This window comes from Cheilinus undulatus, linkage group 21 (genome assembly GCF_018320785.1).
Source record: "Cheilinus undulatus linkage group 21, ASM1832078v1, whole genome shotgun sequence".
Lineage (NCBI taxonomy): Eukaryota > Metazoa > Chordata > Actinopteri > Labriformes > Labridae > Cheilinus > Cheilinus undulatus.
In genome coordinates, this window is record NC_054885.1 from 36,309,546 (window position 1) to 36,327,189 (window position 17,644).

Consider the following 17,644-nt stretch of genomic DNA (forward strand, 5'->3'; position numbering starts at 1 on the left):
TCTTTCAACAATGCAGGTTTAGTTAATTGAATATGTTGCAGTTTGGAGCATGATTGGACCAAAACACCTTACATAAAAAAAAAAGAAAAGGGACAAAACTGATAAATTTTATGCTCTCTTTCCCTGTCGTTATGTGTCAATTTTTGTCAGTTTTCCAGAGAACTTGTGAAATTACTTCATTATCATGGGAAAAGTAGCCATCTATTGAAAGAAGAGTAGATAAATTAGTTTAAATATTGATTGAACATTCAAATTGACCCAATTTTACAGCAAAACAGGGTAAAATAAAAGGTATCGATGCATGTAATTTTGCCACCATTTTTTAGACACCTAGCTGTGACCCACTGAAACCACTTTTGGGTCCCGACCCACCAGTTGAGAACCACTGCTTTAGAGCACAAGGCCCCTAGCAATTGCTAAAGTGCCTTTGATGGCCCAGCTAGGCCAGGGGTTGGCAAACTGCAGCTCCGGAGCAGCATGTGGCTCTTTTGCTCCTCCCAAGTGGGTCACTGCCAGGGAAATGAAATGAAAGAAACACTTTTAAACATCTATGCTATACTGAGATAGTTTAATATCTTTTGTCCTTAAAACGTGCAGTTTTTTCATTCACTTATAACTTTATTTTTTAAAACATGTCAACTTTAATGTGCGTCTACGGTGCTGCACATATCAGAGCATTTCCGTCTTGGAAACAAAAGTCAGGATGCAGCCATGTCACCAGTGACACCTGAATAGTGGTGATAACAACAGCAGGAAAACTAAGACAAGTTCACAATGAACAGCATCAGTCAGGTAAAAAAGAGAGAAAGAAGGCTAAGGGATCAATAGTGGGCTGTTTGAGCCAAATAAACAGGTAAGCTCACGTTTTGTTGTTATTCTCCACTCTGCTGCTGTGAAGTCTTGATTATTATGATGATTTAAATATTTCACCATGTAATGAATGTAAGGTACAGTGTAAGAGTGAACATTTATGTTGTAAAAGATGAGATTGTTGATGTTCATACTGTAAATGTCATGTGTGTTAATGTGGTGCTGTCCATGGTGCTGACTGACATCCGTTACAGAGTGAAGGAGGGAGACAGGCTCTGTCTGCTGTCTCGTGGATATTTGGAGTTGTTATCGTGATTTCTCAAGTCTTTTCTTGTTGATGCAGACCGTGATCCAGTGATCGTGGAAGCTTTTATTTAGTGAATGGGACAAAACGTGTCTTTCCTGCTGCATTCCTGTATGTGAGATAAACAGACAGCAGCGTGTGATGAAGTAGAGGAGGTTTCATCAGTAGGTGATGAAACATTACCTCTGACAGTGAGTAAATAATGCTCATGTATATTTCAGTATCATTATGGATAAAATTAATAAATAATCGCTGGCTGATATTAGCACTAATAGATAAAATAATGACATATGTGCACAGTTGCTTCTGTTATAGATCTAAAGCCACAAATGCATCAAAATGAAAATTCTGATTAAAATGCCATGTAAGAATAAAACAACATGATTAACTGGAGGATTATCAGTGTGTTAAAGCAGATTACTGGATGGCTGCGTACCTTTGCCCAGTCAGTCATGTTGATTGGTTTAATTGAATGCATCGCCATCATGGGAAGGTTCAAATGTGTTTTGTGGCTCTTTAAAGATTTTCTGGAATGGGGGTACGGGTAAAAATGGCCCTTTCAACAGAAAACGCTGCCGACCCCTGACCTACACAAAATTCCTTTTAAAATAAAGGCTGGCCTGTTTCCAGTTATTATCAGTCTGAGGAATACAAAGGACACAAAAAGTTTATAATGCTTCAAAAACAAGATAAATCGTGATCAAGTATCGAAATTCAATGGTGAATGTGACCGAAATTCTAATCGTTTAACAGATTCAAATATTATTCAATACTATTTTTCTAATTCACATTTATAAGACGTTTAGAAACAACACAATACCCAAGTATTTTATATCAACATTTTCAGGACAATCTCAGTATTTTAGATAGGGGCCCACTTTTATCCTAGGAGACTATGTAAAGAGTTATTTTAGCCCAAATGCTGGATTTTAAAAAATTTGATTTTTAAAAAATTTTGAATTTCTTGTGAAAAAAAAAACACCTTCACTCATGTGGATGAATTGTTTTGGTGCTTGAAACAGGTTTACCAAAGTTTTAGCTTCACTAAAGTAGAATATATGAATAAAATAAGTTCATAGGCATAGCACAGGGGGAAAAAGGGTACCGATTACCTTGGACCCCCAGTAGGAAGGGGCTCTAGGGAAGCGTGCAATGGAAACTGAGCTTTTATTTATTTTTCTCTTTGTAATTAGTGTCATCACTGAATCAAAAGTGACTAAATAAATCAGTCAAAAGAATGAAATTTGTCTCAAACAGAGTAAAATAAAATACTGGGGGATCCTGCTTCTCTCTTAAAAATGTCCAAATGGTATAGTCCAGCGCTTCAAAATAATGCAAGTAAATTTAAATCAACCATACCAAAAATTTTGTGCATAAATAGGGAAATTACTAGAGGTGTGAATCTCTCCTTCTCAAGATGATTTGATTTAATCTTGATTCACAGACTACAATTCGATTCACTGACAATGAATTAAAATAGAGAACAATTCAGTCCGATACAATCTGATTACAGAATCAAAATAACTTTTTGCTTTAACAAAAATTAGTAAAAAAGGGAAAAACAAGATAATTTCATAATAATCTAAGTTTAGTTGATCTAATTTATAAAACAGACTAAATGCCAGGTCTCCTGTGCTAACATTCTGAAATTATGTTTAAGAAAGTTTTCATCACACCCAGGTGTCTTACTTTGACATTAAACTGGGAGATAAATATTAAAACGAGATTTTACTGGTACATGTTTGCCCTTCTGTACTTGTAACTTCCTTAGCATTATTAATCCCAATAACAGGACAAACTAAATATCAAATTTTCCCAAGAAGCACAAATTAAAACAAATTTAAAGTCACAAGGAGATTTGGATAGACAGAGCTCTGTCTGTCTGCTAGTACAGGAGAACAAGGGGTTAAAATAATATTTAAAACAGCTTTATATACATTTTTTTCCTTTCGTAATTCCTCTTAATGTGAGTATTCAGTCTACATGTCGCTAAAATATCATTATTTCCTTTCTCTGTGTATCTGACCGCTTTTGACTGTTTTCATTCTTGAAATTATTCACTGGAGAACAGCTGATCTCCAGCACAGTGAAGTCCTCTCTGTTTGAAATCATATCAGTGGGCTCAGATGTATTGATTATGTTGCCAAATCAATCACTCCCAATGACACATTAAGGTTGTAAACCCCGTGAATAAAGGGGCTGTTAAGGTGATAACTGAGGAGTTTTGAATCAGAAAAGTGTTTATGTTCGGGTCTGTTTGTGCTGCGTTTAGCGTTAGCATCTTAGCTAAACTTTTGCTCCGCTGTCTCAACAGGTGAGATTTATGAGCTGCCGTAGGTCTAAATCACTTTTCTCCAAAGCGCACAGACGGGCAGACATTTTGACAGTTATCCTTCCTTCACATAAAGTCCACGACTTTTTCCTGAGGTGCAGAACTGTAACTGAAAGACGTTTAGGTGAAACACATCCAGCTACCTAGCGAGAACCTACGGCAAATGGAACTCTCGTTTAAAGGTAAAAGGTCACCGCGGGTCGCGCAAGATTACAGACGCTGAGCCAAAACATGGCGAAACGGGCTATGAGAACAAGCAGTTATCAATGAACCGATCTTGTTAAAACCGGTCCAAAGACCGGTTCGCCGCATTTTTACCAATCCAGGGCTCCGCGGACCGATGCACTCAGACCGCTGACGTCAAGATCGGTTAACCGATCCATATAGGGTTATCTTTACTACTGTTGCTTGGCCAGCCAGGTAAAGGGTGCACTGTGGAGCCAAATATCCCTAGCTACGCCCCGGTGTAACCCCTGTGTCATCTTCATCACTGCTTCTCAGTATTTGTTCCAAGGCTTCTGCAACATTCAAACGCTTCGGTGTCATCTGAGATCAACAGGTCTGAATCTCTCCTCTCGCTCCTGGCTCTCACCTAACCTCGTACTCTTCTTTGTTTTCATAGATGTGATGCTGATGACTCATTGTCAGGACTAAATTTACCTGAAGGTTCTCTCCAAATTTTGTGTGCTTCCCTACCTGTGCAAAACATAGTACATTATTGATGCTATTTAGATGTGTCACAACGCCCCTGACCCCCACCCATAGGACAGCCTCTTTTCCTTGCTTCATCTTTACAAATTACAATGACAACCTATGAACTGGTCTAATAAGTTACACCAGTTTCTGTTCACAAGATCACAGTAAAATCAGAGCATTGATGAAGGCATAGGCTAATAATAAAGTAGTATAATATATTAGAAAGAGTGCCTCCGATAGTTTAGTAGAATAGAGTCTGTGGGGATGATGCCATGAAGACCACTATCCGACACCATTTGGTCTTCTTCTGGGAAAAAATCCTCCATCTGATGGTGATCTGCCAGCGGGTTTACATCCAAACTCTCCACATGACTGGCTGAGGCGCTCATGCTGCCAATGCCAGAGGTGACTTCAGAGTTTGCAGCTCGAAATCGCAGCCATTCATCCACTCTGGCTCGGTTTCTGTGAGCCCAGAGAGTGCTGGACACCTCTGAGGGAGCGTCTCCACCCACTGAAAAACAGAAAATATTTCGCTTTACACAAGACATATTTATATTTATTATTTAGATCATCTGGGGTAGGGCTGGGGAATATATCCAGCATTAGAAATATGCTGATTCTTTTGTAAAAAAGTTGGGGCATTGTGTAAAATGTGAGTAAAAACAGAAGAATAGCAAATCTTTTCCAATCTACATCCAACTAAATACAGCACAAAGACTCACATTGATAAACTTTGTATTCTTGGAAATATACACACACCCTGATTTGAATTCTGCAACACATTCATAAAAAGTTGGGACAGGAGCTGTGTTGTATCATCTTTTTTTCTAACAACACTCTGCAAGCTTCTGGAGACTGAAGACACTAACTGTTGAAGTTTATTAAAAGTAGGGATGCCAACTTCAGACTGTGTTAAAAATAGCAAGTGGATCATCTTGACCATTAAATGTCTCATCTTTTGGCTGCATTAAACTAAATTTACTGGCAGGTTTAAAAGGATTTGCAAATCAGTATCTTCTGTTTGTATTCACATTTTTAAAACATCCCAACTTTTTTGGAATTGAGTTTGTTTATTGGATCATACGGTCTATGCCTCAGTTTGAAGTCATGTGAAACTCACTGCTCGGGATGAAAGCCAAGTCGATGCTGTTGGCGACCTTCACAGGTGGATTTGTTGGTTCTTGGACTTCTCGTGTTACAGCTTCCAACATCCGGTCTACCAGCTCCTGCTCCCTCCGGTTCCACTCCTCCTCTGTCAGCTCCTGCTGCTTCGCTCGCCTGAAAAGCGACAGTTTCTGCTTTTTCGGCTGGTTATTTTCAGGCGTGAAGCAGCAGCCATTATTTCTTGTAAACATAATGTTTATTTTCCTGAGCAGATCGACGTTGTTAAAACCACGAGTGCTGCTGAAAACTTGGTATCTGTTCCCACATTTCTCCACCAGCCGCTGGAGCTTCTCGCCCTCTGCGCCGATGTAGTCCTCGATGTTTCTGCCGCTGAGCCAGTCGGCCCATGTGAACAGCACCAGGCAATGTCTCCAGACCCTCTCACCGAGTGGCTCCAAGAGCTCCACCACTGCCTTGGCGTCTGCTTCTGTGAAGGCTTTGGAAACAGGAACGACCAGGAGAAAAGCATGTGGGCCTGGAGCACACATGGAGACACTACGAAGGACTTCTTTTTTGAGCCAGTCTGGTGTTTCCTCATCAGCCAGCCAGCCCGGTGTCTCAACGGCAGAGATGCTGAATTCCTCCATACTTTTCTGGTGTTTCACAGACACCATAGTTCTCGTCTGATTTTGGAATTCCTGTCCAGAAATAACAAAGCAAATTTAAACTAAATTAAATCAAGGTCTGCAAGGTGCAGTCACTAGTTGACCAGTATTCCTGGCTGCCATTACACCATGAAGACAAAAGAACACTCCAAGCTACTCAGAGAAAAGATTAATAAAAAGTATAAGTCAGGGGATGGACATAAAAAAATTCCAAGACACTGAACATCCCCCAGAGTCCAGTTAAATCCATCATGAAGAAATGGAGAGAATATGACACGTGTGTAAATCTGCCTAGATCAGACGTCCTCACAAACTGAGTGGGAGTGCAAGAAGGAGACTAGTGAGAGAGACCACCAAGACACCTGTGACTACTCTGAAGGAGTTACAAGCTTCAGCAGCTGAGATGGGAGAGACTCTGCAGACAAAAACTGTTGGCCGGGTTCTTCACCAGTCAAAGCTTCATGGGAGACACTACACATCACCACAAACACACCATCCCCACTGTGAAGCATGGTGCTGGCAGCATCATGCTGTGGGGATGCTTCTCGGCAGCCAGCCCTGGAAGGCTTGAAAAGGTAGAGGGTAAAATGAAGCAAGACAATGAGCCAAAGCATGCAGGAAAAGATACACAGAAATGGTTTAAAGACAACAGGAATATTCTAGAGTGGCCGAGTGAATACTTTTTATAGGCACTGTAAGTCCTACAAAGAAGGCTAGAGCTTGTCTTTAAATAGCTCCCTGCCTTTTTGCATTGTTGTGCCAATCTGTAATTGTTATTGTCTCTCTCTCTCTCTCTCTCTGCCAAAACCTGAGGTAGAACGTGCTAGAAGCGCCGAACTTGTAACTACAAGCCCTTAGCCACCCTGGGGATTTGGAGTCTAAAATTCCCCCGACACAACCATTTCTTAGACCAGTGGTTCTATGGTGTGGCAAGGCACTCTAGTGTGGCTTAAGGTAAGTCTAGGTGTGCCATGCAATACATTAATACTACAACTTTATGGTAAGTAACCAGGCCCGCCCACTGATCTGGCTGGACCCCTGATAAACCCCCAGAGAATGGGCCCTCCCCAGTTGGGATTTACTCGTGTCAGTGTATGTGTGTTGGATCAGTAGCATTGGTGCTGGCATCCTGGCAAACAGTTACCTCATTAAGTGATGAAAAGCATGACAAGCTATTATTGGGTTGAAATTGGTGTTGAAATTTTCAATTCATGCTATTTTTAACCAATTGAACCAATTTTTCTACGCATTTTGCCACTTCTTTTGACAAACCATTTTAATTTTTTTTTTTTAGCATTTTTGTCACTTCTAATTACTACTTTTGACCCTTTTTGCCACTTATTTGGAACTTTTTGCCACACATAACCAATTTTTGTTACCTTTTTTCCACTTTTCACCCAATTTTGCTATTGTTTGGCCATTTTCTGCCATTTTCCCATCACTTTTAACTTTTTATACCACCTTTTAGCAACTTTAACCCTTTTTTGCCACTTTTCTGCCACTTGTGATTTATTTTGCCACCTTTTTGACACTTCAACCCATTTATGCCACCTTTGCCAATTTTTGCCCACTTTTGCCTTTGTTTGACCACTTTTTTGCCAAATTTTGCCCTTTTTTAAAAATCATTTTTAACCCGTTTTTACCACCTTCTCCCAACAGTTAACCCTTCTTTTAGGCCACTTGTAACCCATTTTTGCCACCATTTTGACACTTTCAACAAGTTTTGCCAATTTCAACCCATTGTTTGGCCAATTTTTTTTTGTTGTTTACCAATTTTTCACCCATTTCTGACTTTGTTTTGCCACTTTTTGCCCAATTTGCCATGTTTTTTCATCAGTTTTAATGCATTTTTGCCACCTTTTGCCCACTCTTGCCATCTCCATGATCCCTCAGTTGGCTGGGTCCCCAGGAAGCTCTCCCCTTTTTCACCCTCATAGGCCACCTTGACTATAGCATTATTCAAAAAGTCTATTTTGTATCGATTTAAATATGGTGTGCCTTGAGATTTTAGCTTAACCTTAGGTGTGCTTTGGGCGAAAAAAGTTTGAAAACCACTGTCTGAGATAAACAAATAGCCCCCCGCCCCAGACCTTTTGATCAACAACAACCAGATAGTGCTGCTTTCCCCAAACGGTGCTGGCCTCGCTCCTCTCTGGAGGAAAACATCAAAATGAATGGGAGTAAATGGAAAAGATGAGTTCTTTAGTGATTTATGAGCTTAAGATATGTAAACCGTACAGTTTAATGGGTATAAGGAGACCAAATCAGAAAAGTTAATCTGCTAACCAATGAGGAGGTCTACAGTCAGCCTGCAGTGGCACAGTGGGAAGAGTACAGCCACTCATGGACAAATTAAAGTAAAGCAAGCACTTACCGGATGCTTTTTTTGGTTATACTAGACTCACTGGGATATTCCCCAGCTGCCCTTTTGATTAATCCAGCATTGATTTTTACACCAGTCTGACTATGGACCTGGTATGACTGGAAATCCTGTGCATTACCTTCTGATGAAATATGATTACAGTAGCAGAAATGAAAGAAAAAGTCACATTTGAATGGCCAACTCTCAAACACTTCAGTCAGAACTCTATTTTGGCTCCAGCTTCTCTGCAAGAAAGCCTTTTGGACCTTTAAAGTCCACCAAGAAGGAATTTTCCTACTGTTTTTGGTTTACCTTCTTCATCAAAAACGGACCAAACTGATCAGTAGAAAGCATCCTGTTAGCAGCCATACTCTTCCCTGAACCTTTCCTGCCGATCAGTACAAGCTTCACTTCAGTGATGCGCCTCCACTCTCCTGGAAAATGAAAGGTTATCTTTTTAGTGAAATGATGACTCAGAATCAGAAATACTTCATTAATGCCTGAAGGAAGGGGTGTCCAAAATTTTTCTACCGAGGGCCACATAAAGAAAATCATAAGGATGGCGGGGCCACTTTCATATACCTCACCTTTAGGAAACTGAAGTCAGCAAATCGAGTCTAATTTAGATCGTACTCTAATTTAAAGATGTACTTACTTAACTCTTAGGGTCGGTTGTGCACATTTTACCCGCTTTACATTCTTTATTTTTTGATAATTTTGGCTGCGTTAACGGAAATGCCATGACGTTTGGCAAGACTGTGTATTTTTATTTGCTCTTGTTATTTCCAGCTCAGCTCCTACAGTAAGTCTAAAACAGACTGTTGAAAAGCAAAAGTTACACTCATGCTGTTAAGAGCAAAAATTGCCCCACTGAAACCTATTCAAACTGCAATTTTTGATCTCACCTCCACTAAAGCATAATACATGAATTTTATTATATCTGGGTGTCAATCTGGGCTCTTGCCTTTGAATTAATAATTGTTACTACTCTCCACCAGATGGCGTCATTTTTACCATAATTGGCATTTGGATAAAAAACATGCTAAACATGCAAAAAATAATAATGCATAAAAACCAGCCTTGCTGCTAATCTTTGACATACCCCAGACTGCAATAATGCAACACAAAAAAAAAAAAACTTTGCATGTAGTTTATTGAAAATAAATCATTTTTTCTGTTTTTTTTTTCATCCAAAAACATAGGGGCATCACGACAAAAAATCTGTCATTTAAAGGTTAAAATCTTTAAAATTAATAAACGCTTTAGATATATAATGACGCCAATCGTAGGTGAAAAAATTAGCTTGATTAAAGTAGAATAAAACATTAATGTCTAATATTTTTATTGTTACCATATGCAAAGTGCATTTTTTGTCCTTAGCAGTATGTGAGTGATTGTTTGACACTGCACAAAAATAATGCATAAAAATCAATGTTGCGGATAATCTATAAATATAAATATACAGTCAAGCATTGGCTTAATGTTCAACTGGAGGTCATTGTCATTGATGTTGCAGAATTTGCTGCATCAAATTCAAAATGGGCCTAGGGCCACATTTGGCACACACTTGCCTTAAAGGGGAAACTCGGTCACCTTTAGAAATAAATCCTTATATTATATCATGTTTTTCCTTTTACCTCTGAACAACTCTTTCAGGATCCTTGATTGTATTTGGGTCGTCTTTTGAATCCTTTTTGCCGTCTTTAGTTGGGCCTCTCTCCTCGCCTCCATCTGCTCTTCACTGCTCAGGTCTCCTTCATAATGAGGCTCTTCCTTTCCTGCCCACATCTCCTCTATCTTCTCTAAAAGCTCCGTCACCTGTGTCTCATGGAGCTGGTTGGTGTTATCCAGGACGTGGTACATGTTCCCACACTTCTCCACCAGCCACTGCAGGCCTTCTTCGCTCTCTATTCGCTCCTCCACCGTCTTGGACCCCAGCCAGTCTCCTCTGGTGAACAGAACCATCGTGTGCTTCCAGACGTCCTCTGTGAACAGGCTCATGTGCTCCTGGAGCGCCCTCTGGTACGAGGCATTGAATGCAGAAGAGAGGCCGACCACGAGGAGGACTGCGTGGGGTCCTGGAGGGCACAGATGCACACTGCCCGCTATTTCCTGTCTGTCCATCTCATTGGTGTCTTGGAGGGTGTGGTTGTACATCCAGCCGGGAGAATCGACCACCGTGAGCTGCCTGTTAGCCACCATGCTGTGGCTGATTTCACATGTGTCTGTTTTCTTTCTATGACCTGCAGAGAAAACTTGTTTTTTCAGGATGATGTTGCCTGCTGAGCTCTTGGCCGACCACTGAGCTCCAACCAGCACCAGTCTTAAATGTCTTGGAGGGATTGTGCCACCTAAACAAAAGTAGGATGGAAAAGAAATCATTGTTCAAAATGTGACAGTGGACAGATACAGGTAAAAGGTAAATATTTGATCACAAGGTTCAAGATTAGAGCACCTAATCAATGGTGAACAATTATATGATGTAAATAAGTGACTGCATAAATATTCACCCCCTTCATTCAGCATTTAGTAGAGTCACCTTTGGCTGCAATCACAGCACTAAGTCTGTGTGGACAGGTCTCAATCAGGCTTAAATATCTGGACTTGATCAAACATGAACAGCTCCTCTAAAGTCCAGCCACAAATTCTCAATTGGACTGAGATCCGTGTTTTGACTCGGTCACTCCAGAACATTCTCCTTGTTGTCTTGAAACAACTTCTATGTAGCTGTCTCTGTATATTCCCTTGCACACTGAATAAAATTGTCCTCCAGGATTCTCCAACATTTCGCTGCTTTCATTTTACCCTCTACCTTTACAAGCATTCCAGGTCCGGCTGCAGAGAAGCATCCCCACAGCATGATGCTGCCACCACTGTGCCTCACAGTGGGGATGGTTTGTTTGTGGTGATGTGCAGCGTATGGTGCTTGCCTGATCGCCAGTAAGCTCAATTTTGGTCTCATCAGAACTTGCTCCCTCTTGACCATGGAGTCTCCCACATGTCTTTTGGTGAACTCTAGTCCAGATTTAATCTGAGTTTTCTTCAATAGTGGCTTTCTCTTTCCATTCTCAGCAGCTGAAACTCCTCCAGAGTAGTCATAAGTGTCTTGGTGGTCCCTCTCACTAGTCACACTCAGTTGTGAGGACGGCCTGATCTAGGCAGGTTTATGTATGCCATATCTCTGCTGTTTCTTGATGATGGATTAAACTGAACTCTGGGGGATGTTCAGAGCCTTGGAATTTTTTTGTATCCATCCCCTGACTTTGAATTTTCATTAACTTTATCTCTGAGTATCTTTGAGTGTTCTTTTGTCTTCATGGTTTTATAGCAGCCAGGAATACTGATTAACCAGTGACTGAACCTTCCAGAGACAGGTGACAGTATACTACAAAAACATTCACTGCACTCAGGTGATCCCAGCCAGCTTCACTTACTGTGAGACTACTAACACCAACAGGCTGGACCTCCATTGAATTAGCTCATCATTTTAAAGGGGGTGAATATTTATGCACTTATTTCTGCTTATATATTTTTTTATTTAATTTACAGTACTTTGTAGAATCCTGCTTTCACTTTGATGATAAAGATTGTTTTTTTTACTTTTTATTTTTTCAAAAAAGTCAAATTATATTGGGCATGATTGATTTCTAAAATCAATATGTTTTTTTTTTTTCATTTTTTTTGGCTTTTTTTCCTTAATAAATCAAATTATGATTTAAAATCTGCATTTTGTAGTTACTTGATTTATCTTTATATTAAACTTTTTTATTATCTCTAAATGTAATAAACAAGAAAAAAAAATAAAGAATGGGTCAAATCTGTTTTCATGGCCCTGTATTTGACTGCTGAAATCTTAAAGTTAAAATGAAAGTGTTTTCTGTGTTGCTGGAAAGTAGAACGACACATAACTAAAACATAATTAAAGTGAAACAGCTGAGGAAGGATCACAGGGGTTTGATGCTCACCTTGGATCAGAGCTCGGAGTTCTCGTCTCCTCCTCTGAACTTCAAAAAACCTCTTCGAGGCTCTTTCAGCGATCGTCTCCATCTTCTCTGTGAGAGCTCTCCCTTCAGCTGCATCAACAGAGTAGACTCTTCCAGCATTTTCTACCACCATTGCTTCTATTTTCTCCAAGAGCGTCTGGACTTGAGTGCCATCCTGTTGGTCTCTAATATTGAGGGCGTGCTTCCTGTTTCCACACTGTTGAAGAACCCACAGAAGATCAGGCCAGAAGCTGATTTCGTCCTCGACAAATCTGTTAGTTCTGGATTTTTCCACGGTAAACACCATGATGGTGTGCTTAAAGAACTCCTTATGGAAAAGCTGCAGGTGCTCCATGAGTGAAAGCTTCATGACTGGAATGAATGGGACACCGATGGGAATGATGAGGAGAAAGGCGTGGGGCCCCGGGGGACACAGGTGGACGCTGTTCTGGATTTCCATCTGATCCAGGTATGGCGTGTTTTCTCGTGGATAGTGCCAAAACCAGTGAGGGGTGTTAACCACGGTGACTCGTCTGCTGTGGACTTCCTGCTGCCTCACAACACTCTGAGCCGTTCTCCTGTCGGTCTCAAAAATGCGTTGGCCCAGTATGATGTTCCCAGTCTCACTTATAGTGCTGGACTGACCGGTTAATTCTTCCCCTCCTACCAACACGATCCTCAGCTCCAGACTCCGCTCTGTAAAAGAAATGCAGGATTATTCTTAGAGCTCAGAGTTGGAAACGTGTTTGTGTGGAATCAGTGGATAAGTGATCCTTCTGTTTTTAAAAATACCTACTAATCATTCACTGCGTAATCAACGTCAGCGTGATAGGAAGGACACCTTTACTTTGGCATGTTTGCCTCCACAGAAACATGGGCATGGGATATATAATCCCTCCAGCGAGTTCTGGGTCCACCCAGGAGGCATCCTGATCAGATGCCCAAACCACCTCAACTGGCTCCTTTCGACTTGAAGGAGAAGCGACTCTACTTCGAGATCCTTCCAGATGTCAGAGCTCACCCTATCGCTAAGGCTGAGCCTGGCCACCCTTCTAAGGAATCTCATTTCGACTGCTTGTATCTGCAATCTCATTCTTTCGGTCATTACCCAGAGTTCATGACCATAGGTGAGGGTTGGGACATAGATCGACCGGTAAATCGAAAGCTTTTGGCTCAGCTCCCTCTTCGCCACAACAATTTGGTACAACGCCGCAAAACTGCTGATGCTGCACCACCTGTCAATCTCACAGTCCTTTCTACCCTCACTCGTGAACAAGACCCCGAGACACTTGAACTCCCTCACTTGGGGCAAAGACTTACTCTCGTCCTGGAGGGGGCAACCAAGTGTTTTCCAGCAGAGGACCATGGCCTTAGACTTGGAGGTGCTTATTCTCATACCAGCCGCTTTACACTCTGCCACAAACCGCTCCAGAGACTTCTGGAGGTCCTCAGCTGAGGAAGCCAACAGGAAGCCAAAGCACTGTATGTCAAAGCGTTTTTTCGGCAGCTGGCACAAGGGGGCGCTCTCACACTCCCTGTGAGTAATTTTGGGGCTTCTGGGATACGTAGTCAGAACACTACAGTCAGAAGAGATGGTAGATCAAAGCCACAGAGATCAGAGGTGGAGACCCTGGGGTCAAAGAGCAGAGCGATCGTTACGGAGGTAATCTAAGCTAAAAATTCTAACATAGATGCCGGAAGAAACTTTAAACTTTTGCCTGAGAAATCGCTTACTCACTGAAACCGACAGCGAATACAGGGATCAGTGCTTTCATTCATCTGCGTATGCCAGCCAAGAGGCTAAAGAATGCCGCAAGGTCTCCCCCATGCATCAGAGAAATAAGGCAGCCTCTCACCAGCTGGATACGTACAGGAACGACGATGCGATGGAGCGATGGAGGCAAGTTAACATTAGGAATCCACTGATTATTCAGCCAGATTTATCGAATGAAACCATCACTCATGCTCCTGTGATTTCAGAGGCAGACTTGAGAGAAAAGCAAGCCCCATGCAATTCTACAACACCGTCTGTTGGCAGAAAAAGAGGTAAGAACAAAAAAAATCTACATTATAGATTCTATTATATATATATATATACACACACACACACACATATATATATATATATATATATATATATATATATATATATATATATATATAAAACACATTATAAAGCTATTATATTACTTCTATAATTTACAGGTAGTGCCAGGGGACACGGGAGCAGGAGAGGACGTGGGCGTATAGGGGGGTCCCGTGGAGGCCGTCCAGTTCATAAGTGTGAATGGCATGACCGTGACTGGAAGCATTATTTATTTTACAATAAAATAACATTTGTAATACAATTTTAAGATGTCTTTTAATGTCAATGAAGGCAAAATTATAACATTCAAATCACTGTTTTACTTGACAGACTCTTTCATAAAAATGCATTTTTCTCAGCTTTCTGGAAAAAAAGTGGACTTTTTGGTGAAACTAGCCTCTATTCAACTTCAGATAAATGAAGAACGGAACAAGGTGCAAGCAAACTTTTTTTTCCATGATTAAATAGAGTTTCTTCTTTTATTTGAGCTATTTGGTGTTCTCAGAGTCATAGTACAAAATAATTTGTGGATGGAATCCTACATCAGACTACAATGGGACAACGTTACTCTCCCAAAACTCCAGCAGCTGGTCTCTCCTTACTTCCCAGACGTTTACAGACAGTTGTGAAAAGAAGAAAGGATGCAGCACAGTGGTAAGCATGGCCCTGCCCCGACTTTTTTGACATGTGTTGCTGCTGCATTTGTTTTTTTAATTTTTTCTTTATTATAAAGTTGTTGAATAATGAGAAACTAAACTCAGAATAAGCAAATTTACGAGAAAAAGACTTGAGGAAATTTTAATTTTATGAACTCAAAAATTTTTGGATTTAAAAGTCCTAAATTTTCAACATCATATCATCTTAAATTTACAAGAAACCAAACTGAAAACAGCAGTTTGATAGCTTTAGTTTTGGTCTCTTCTAAGTAGAGATGATTGATGATAATTCTGGGCTAAAATCAGAAGTATTTTTCAAATTGTTCAGTCCCAGTAAAACATATTTTTTAAATTTTATTCTGGTGGGATTTTCTTCAATGCAAAAGGTGTTTTTCAACTTTAAAATCCCAAATATTCTATGCACTTGTTCTTAAGAATGTACAACCTTTTAAACCTGAAAACTTCTAATTTTCTTTTTTTCTGTCAAATTAACAGATCTTTTTTTTTCTCAAATTCTTTTAGGGCGGCCGTAAAACGCTGACATACTATCGCACATTCCAGTTCTACAGGCTTTTGATAATGTTACGAATATTTGATTGTCCCCACTCCTCTTAAACCAGATTCAATTTGCTTAAAGTGATTTTTCTCAACTTTGCAGCTTCTGAACCTTCATTGCTTTTTGAGATTTTACCCACAAACTGCTGCCCATAGCCATTCTCTATTTTACAAACTTACATCAACATAAACAACATCCTACAAATGAAAAAAGACAGAAAAGAGGAAACCAGTTTAACCTGCTTTTACAGTGAAACTAGATCACTTCACTTCCTCTTTGGTGCTTGAATTGTCTTTTTAATAGAGCATTTCTGCGAGATTTTTTCACAAGATGTTTAAAAAAAGGCTTTTTTGTTTAAAGGACTTACCAGTGCCAGAAGAAGCACGCTCATTCACCCTGGTTCCCATTGATACAGCTGATTATTCCTCTCTTCTAAGGCTGAAACTAGAGCTTCAAACTCCTGCCACTACTTCTGTTGCAGAAATGTTCAGTGGTATTTTAGACTGATAACTTGCCCTGCATACTGTGTCAACACTGCAGGGCGTGGTATGCTGCATGCTTCACCTTACAGCTGTTTACTCCAAAAATTTTGAGGTGATACCTGGAGAAATTCAATCAGTCACTGAAGTCTTCTCATATGACAGGAATAATTTAAAAACGACACCCACTGCTGCAAGCATTTTAGATTAAACTGGCTCATAAAAGTCATCCAGGTTAATGTGTCACTTTGGGTCAAGGTTCATCTCTCTCATGCGGGAGCACTTCAGCCTGACTGGTCATTTTTCTGGATCTTAGAGGACACTATTGAAACTAAACACCTTCCCTAGATACCAGAATTAACCCTGGGTGTTTCCTCTCAGTATGAAAGAGACTAAATCTTGTTTCTCTTCCACTGCTGAAAGCTGATGATTGCAGCATTAGTCAGTGTCTGACGAGGAAATCTTTGGTGTAAATTCAGTGAGACTGGGGCTGCTTGTCAGATCATGAACCCTGGTGTAGGGAGACTCGAAAGGATCTCGAGGTAGGTTTCTGACTTGGTGACTTCAGGATTTCATCTCCACTTCCTGCAGATGATGTTGTTGGGACCGGCCATCCGTGAAACAAAGACTTGGCCTACCCGACATTAAGAAGCCTGAGCTGTGGTAAGTTTTTAGGAATCTGTCAGACAAAGATTTATAGAGGCCTGAGAGAGTCATCTTCCCAGTAGTCCTTGCAGCACTTCACACCAAGGTGTGAAAAAGACACATTCTCCTCATTGTTAACCTGACACGCCAGATGGATGTGTTTCACACATCCATCAGGTAAACTTTCCATAGATGGTGTTTGGGAAAGGGCAGAGCCTTTAAAAAAAAAAAAAACTTGGAGGGTGAATGGATGAACATTCTGTCTGGCACATCTTTACGGGCCAATCAGAGCAACAAACACGTCATAGCCCCAAACCAAGGACGATAAAAATACACTCCATGGATAGCTGCATAATGTAAACCATGGCAACTGTAGACATGTCATGTCTTCCGCCATAATTGCACTAGCCTCTTGCTAACGTCACGACTCCACTGCACCCGAAAGTACTGCCCCTCGACGCTGATTGGTCCTGTCACTTTCTAACTGGGCCCAAACGGTTCAAACGGGAGCTTTGCAAGACGGATTCGCCAGTGAGAAACACAGAAACGGGTGAATCCATTTCTCTTGCAAGGTTACCTCACTGTAGGAGACAAAGGCAAAACTGCAGGGGTCCTTTTGGTGTGGCACAGGTAATAAAAGGTCCTGTCCTTCCTCCATCGCCCTTTCCATTGCCAGGCTAGCAGCAGACCAGCTTCCTTCCACTGTGTTGCTTTGCACTTCCAGCTTCACCTTAAAGTTTGGCACAGTCAGCCACCGGCTGGTCGAGTACAAAGAGTTTTCTTTCCTCCAACATCATCCGGACAGGAGTGTTTCAGAAAGCCCACCAGTATCCTAAGAAAGACATGCAACTCGTCTTCCGCCTTAGAGGGACAAAATGAGCCCTGCTCTCATCCTAAAGGTAAATCTTTTAACTTACTGGAAATGAGGAAGAAACATTAATGGACAACAGACTCCGATAAGACACT

General features: G+C 40.8%; 1 protein-coding gene across 1 annotated transcript; it reads right to left on the reverse strand.

The window, feature by feature from the left end:
• Window positions 1–3,310: 3,310 nt before the first annotated feature.
• On the reverse strand, window positions 3,311–16,024 carry LOC121503798 (GTPase IMAP family member 8-like). The gene is made up of 6 exons (XM_041778359.1): window positions 15,922–16,024; window positions 12,239–12,952; window positions 9,911–10,624; window positions 8,586–8,707; window positions 5,263–5,944; window positions 3,311–4,653 (listed from the first exon to the last, which is right to left on the reverse strand). Exons 1-6 carry the CDS (start codon window positions 15,959–15,961, stop codon window positions 4,361–4,363), a joined length of 2,565 nt encoding a protein of 854 aa, XP_041634293.1. The 5' UTR covers window positions 15,962–16,024; the 3' UTR covers window positions 3,311–4,360.
• Between the last annotated feature and the right edge of the window lie 1,620 nt (window positions 16,025–17,644).

Bases quoted from the DNA above. Each gene is read 5' to 3' on its own strand.
- LOC121503798 (XM_041778359.1), bottom strand. From the start codon at position 15,961: ATGGGAACCAGGGTGAATGAGCGTGCTTCTTCTGGCACTG. The intron at 10,625-12,238 runs GTGAGCATCAAA...ACTTTTGTTTAG, and splicing joins ACTCCGAGCTCTGATCCAAG to GTGGCACAATCCCTCCAAGA. The intron at 8,708-9,910 runs GTAAAAGGAAAA...TTCATTTTCCAG, and splicing joins CCTGAAAGAGTTGTTCAGAG to GAGAGTGGAGGCGCATCACT.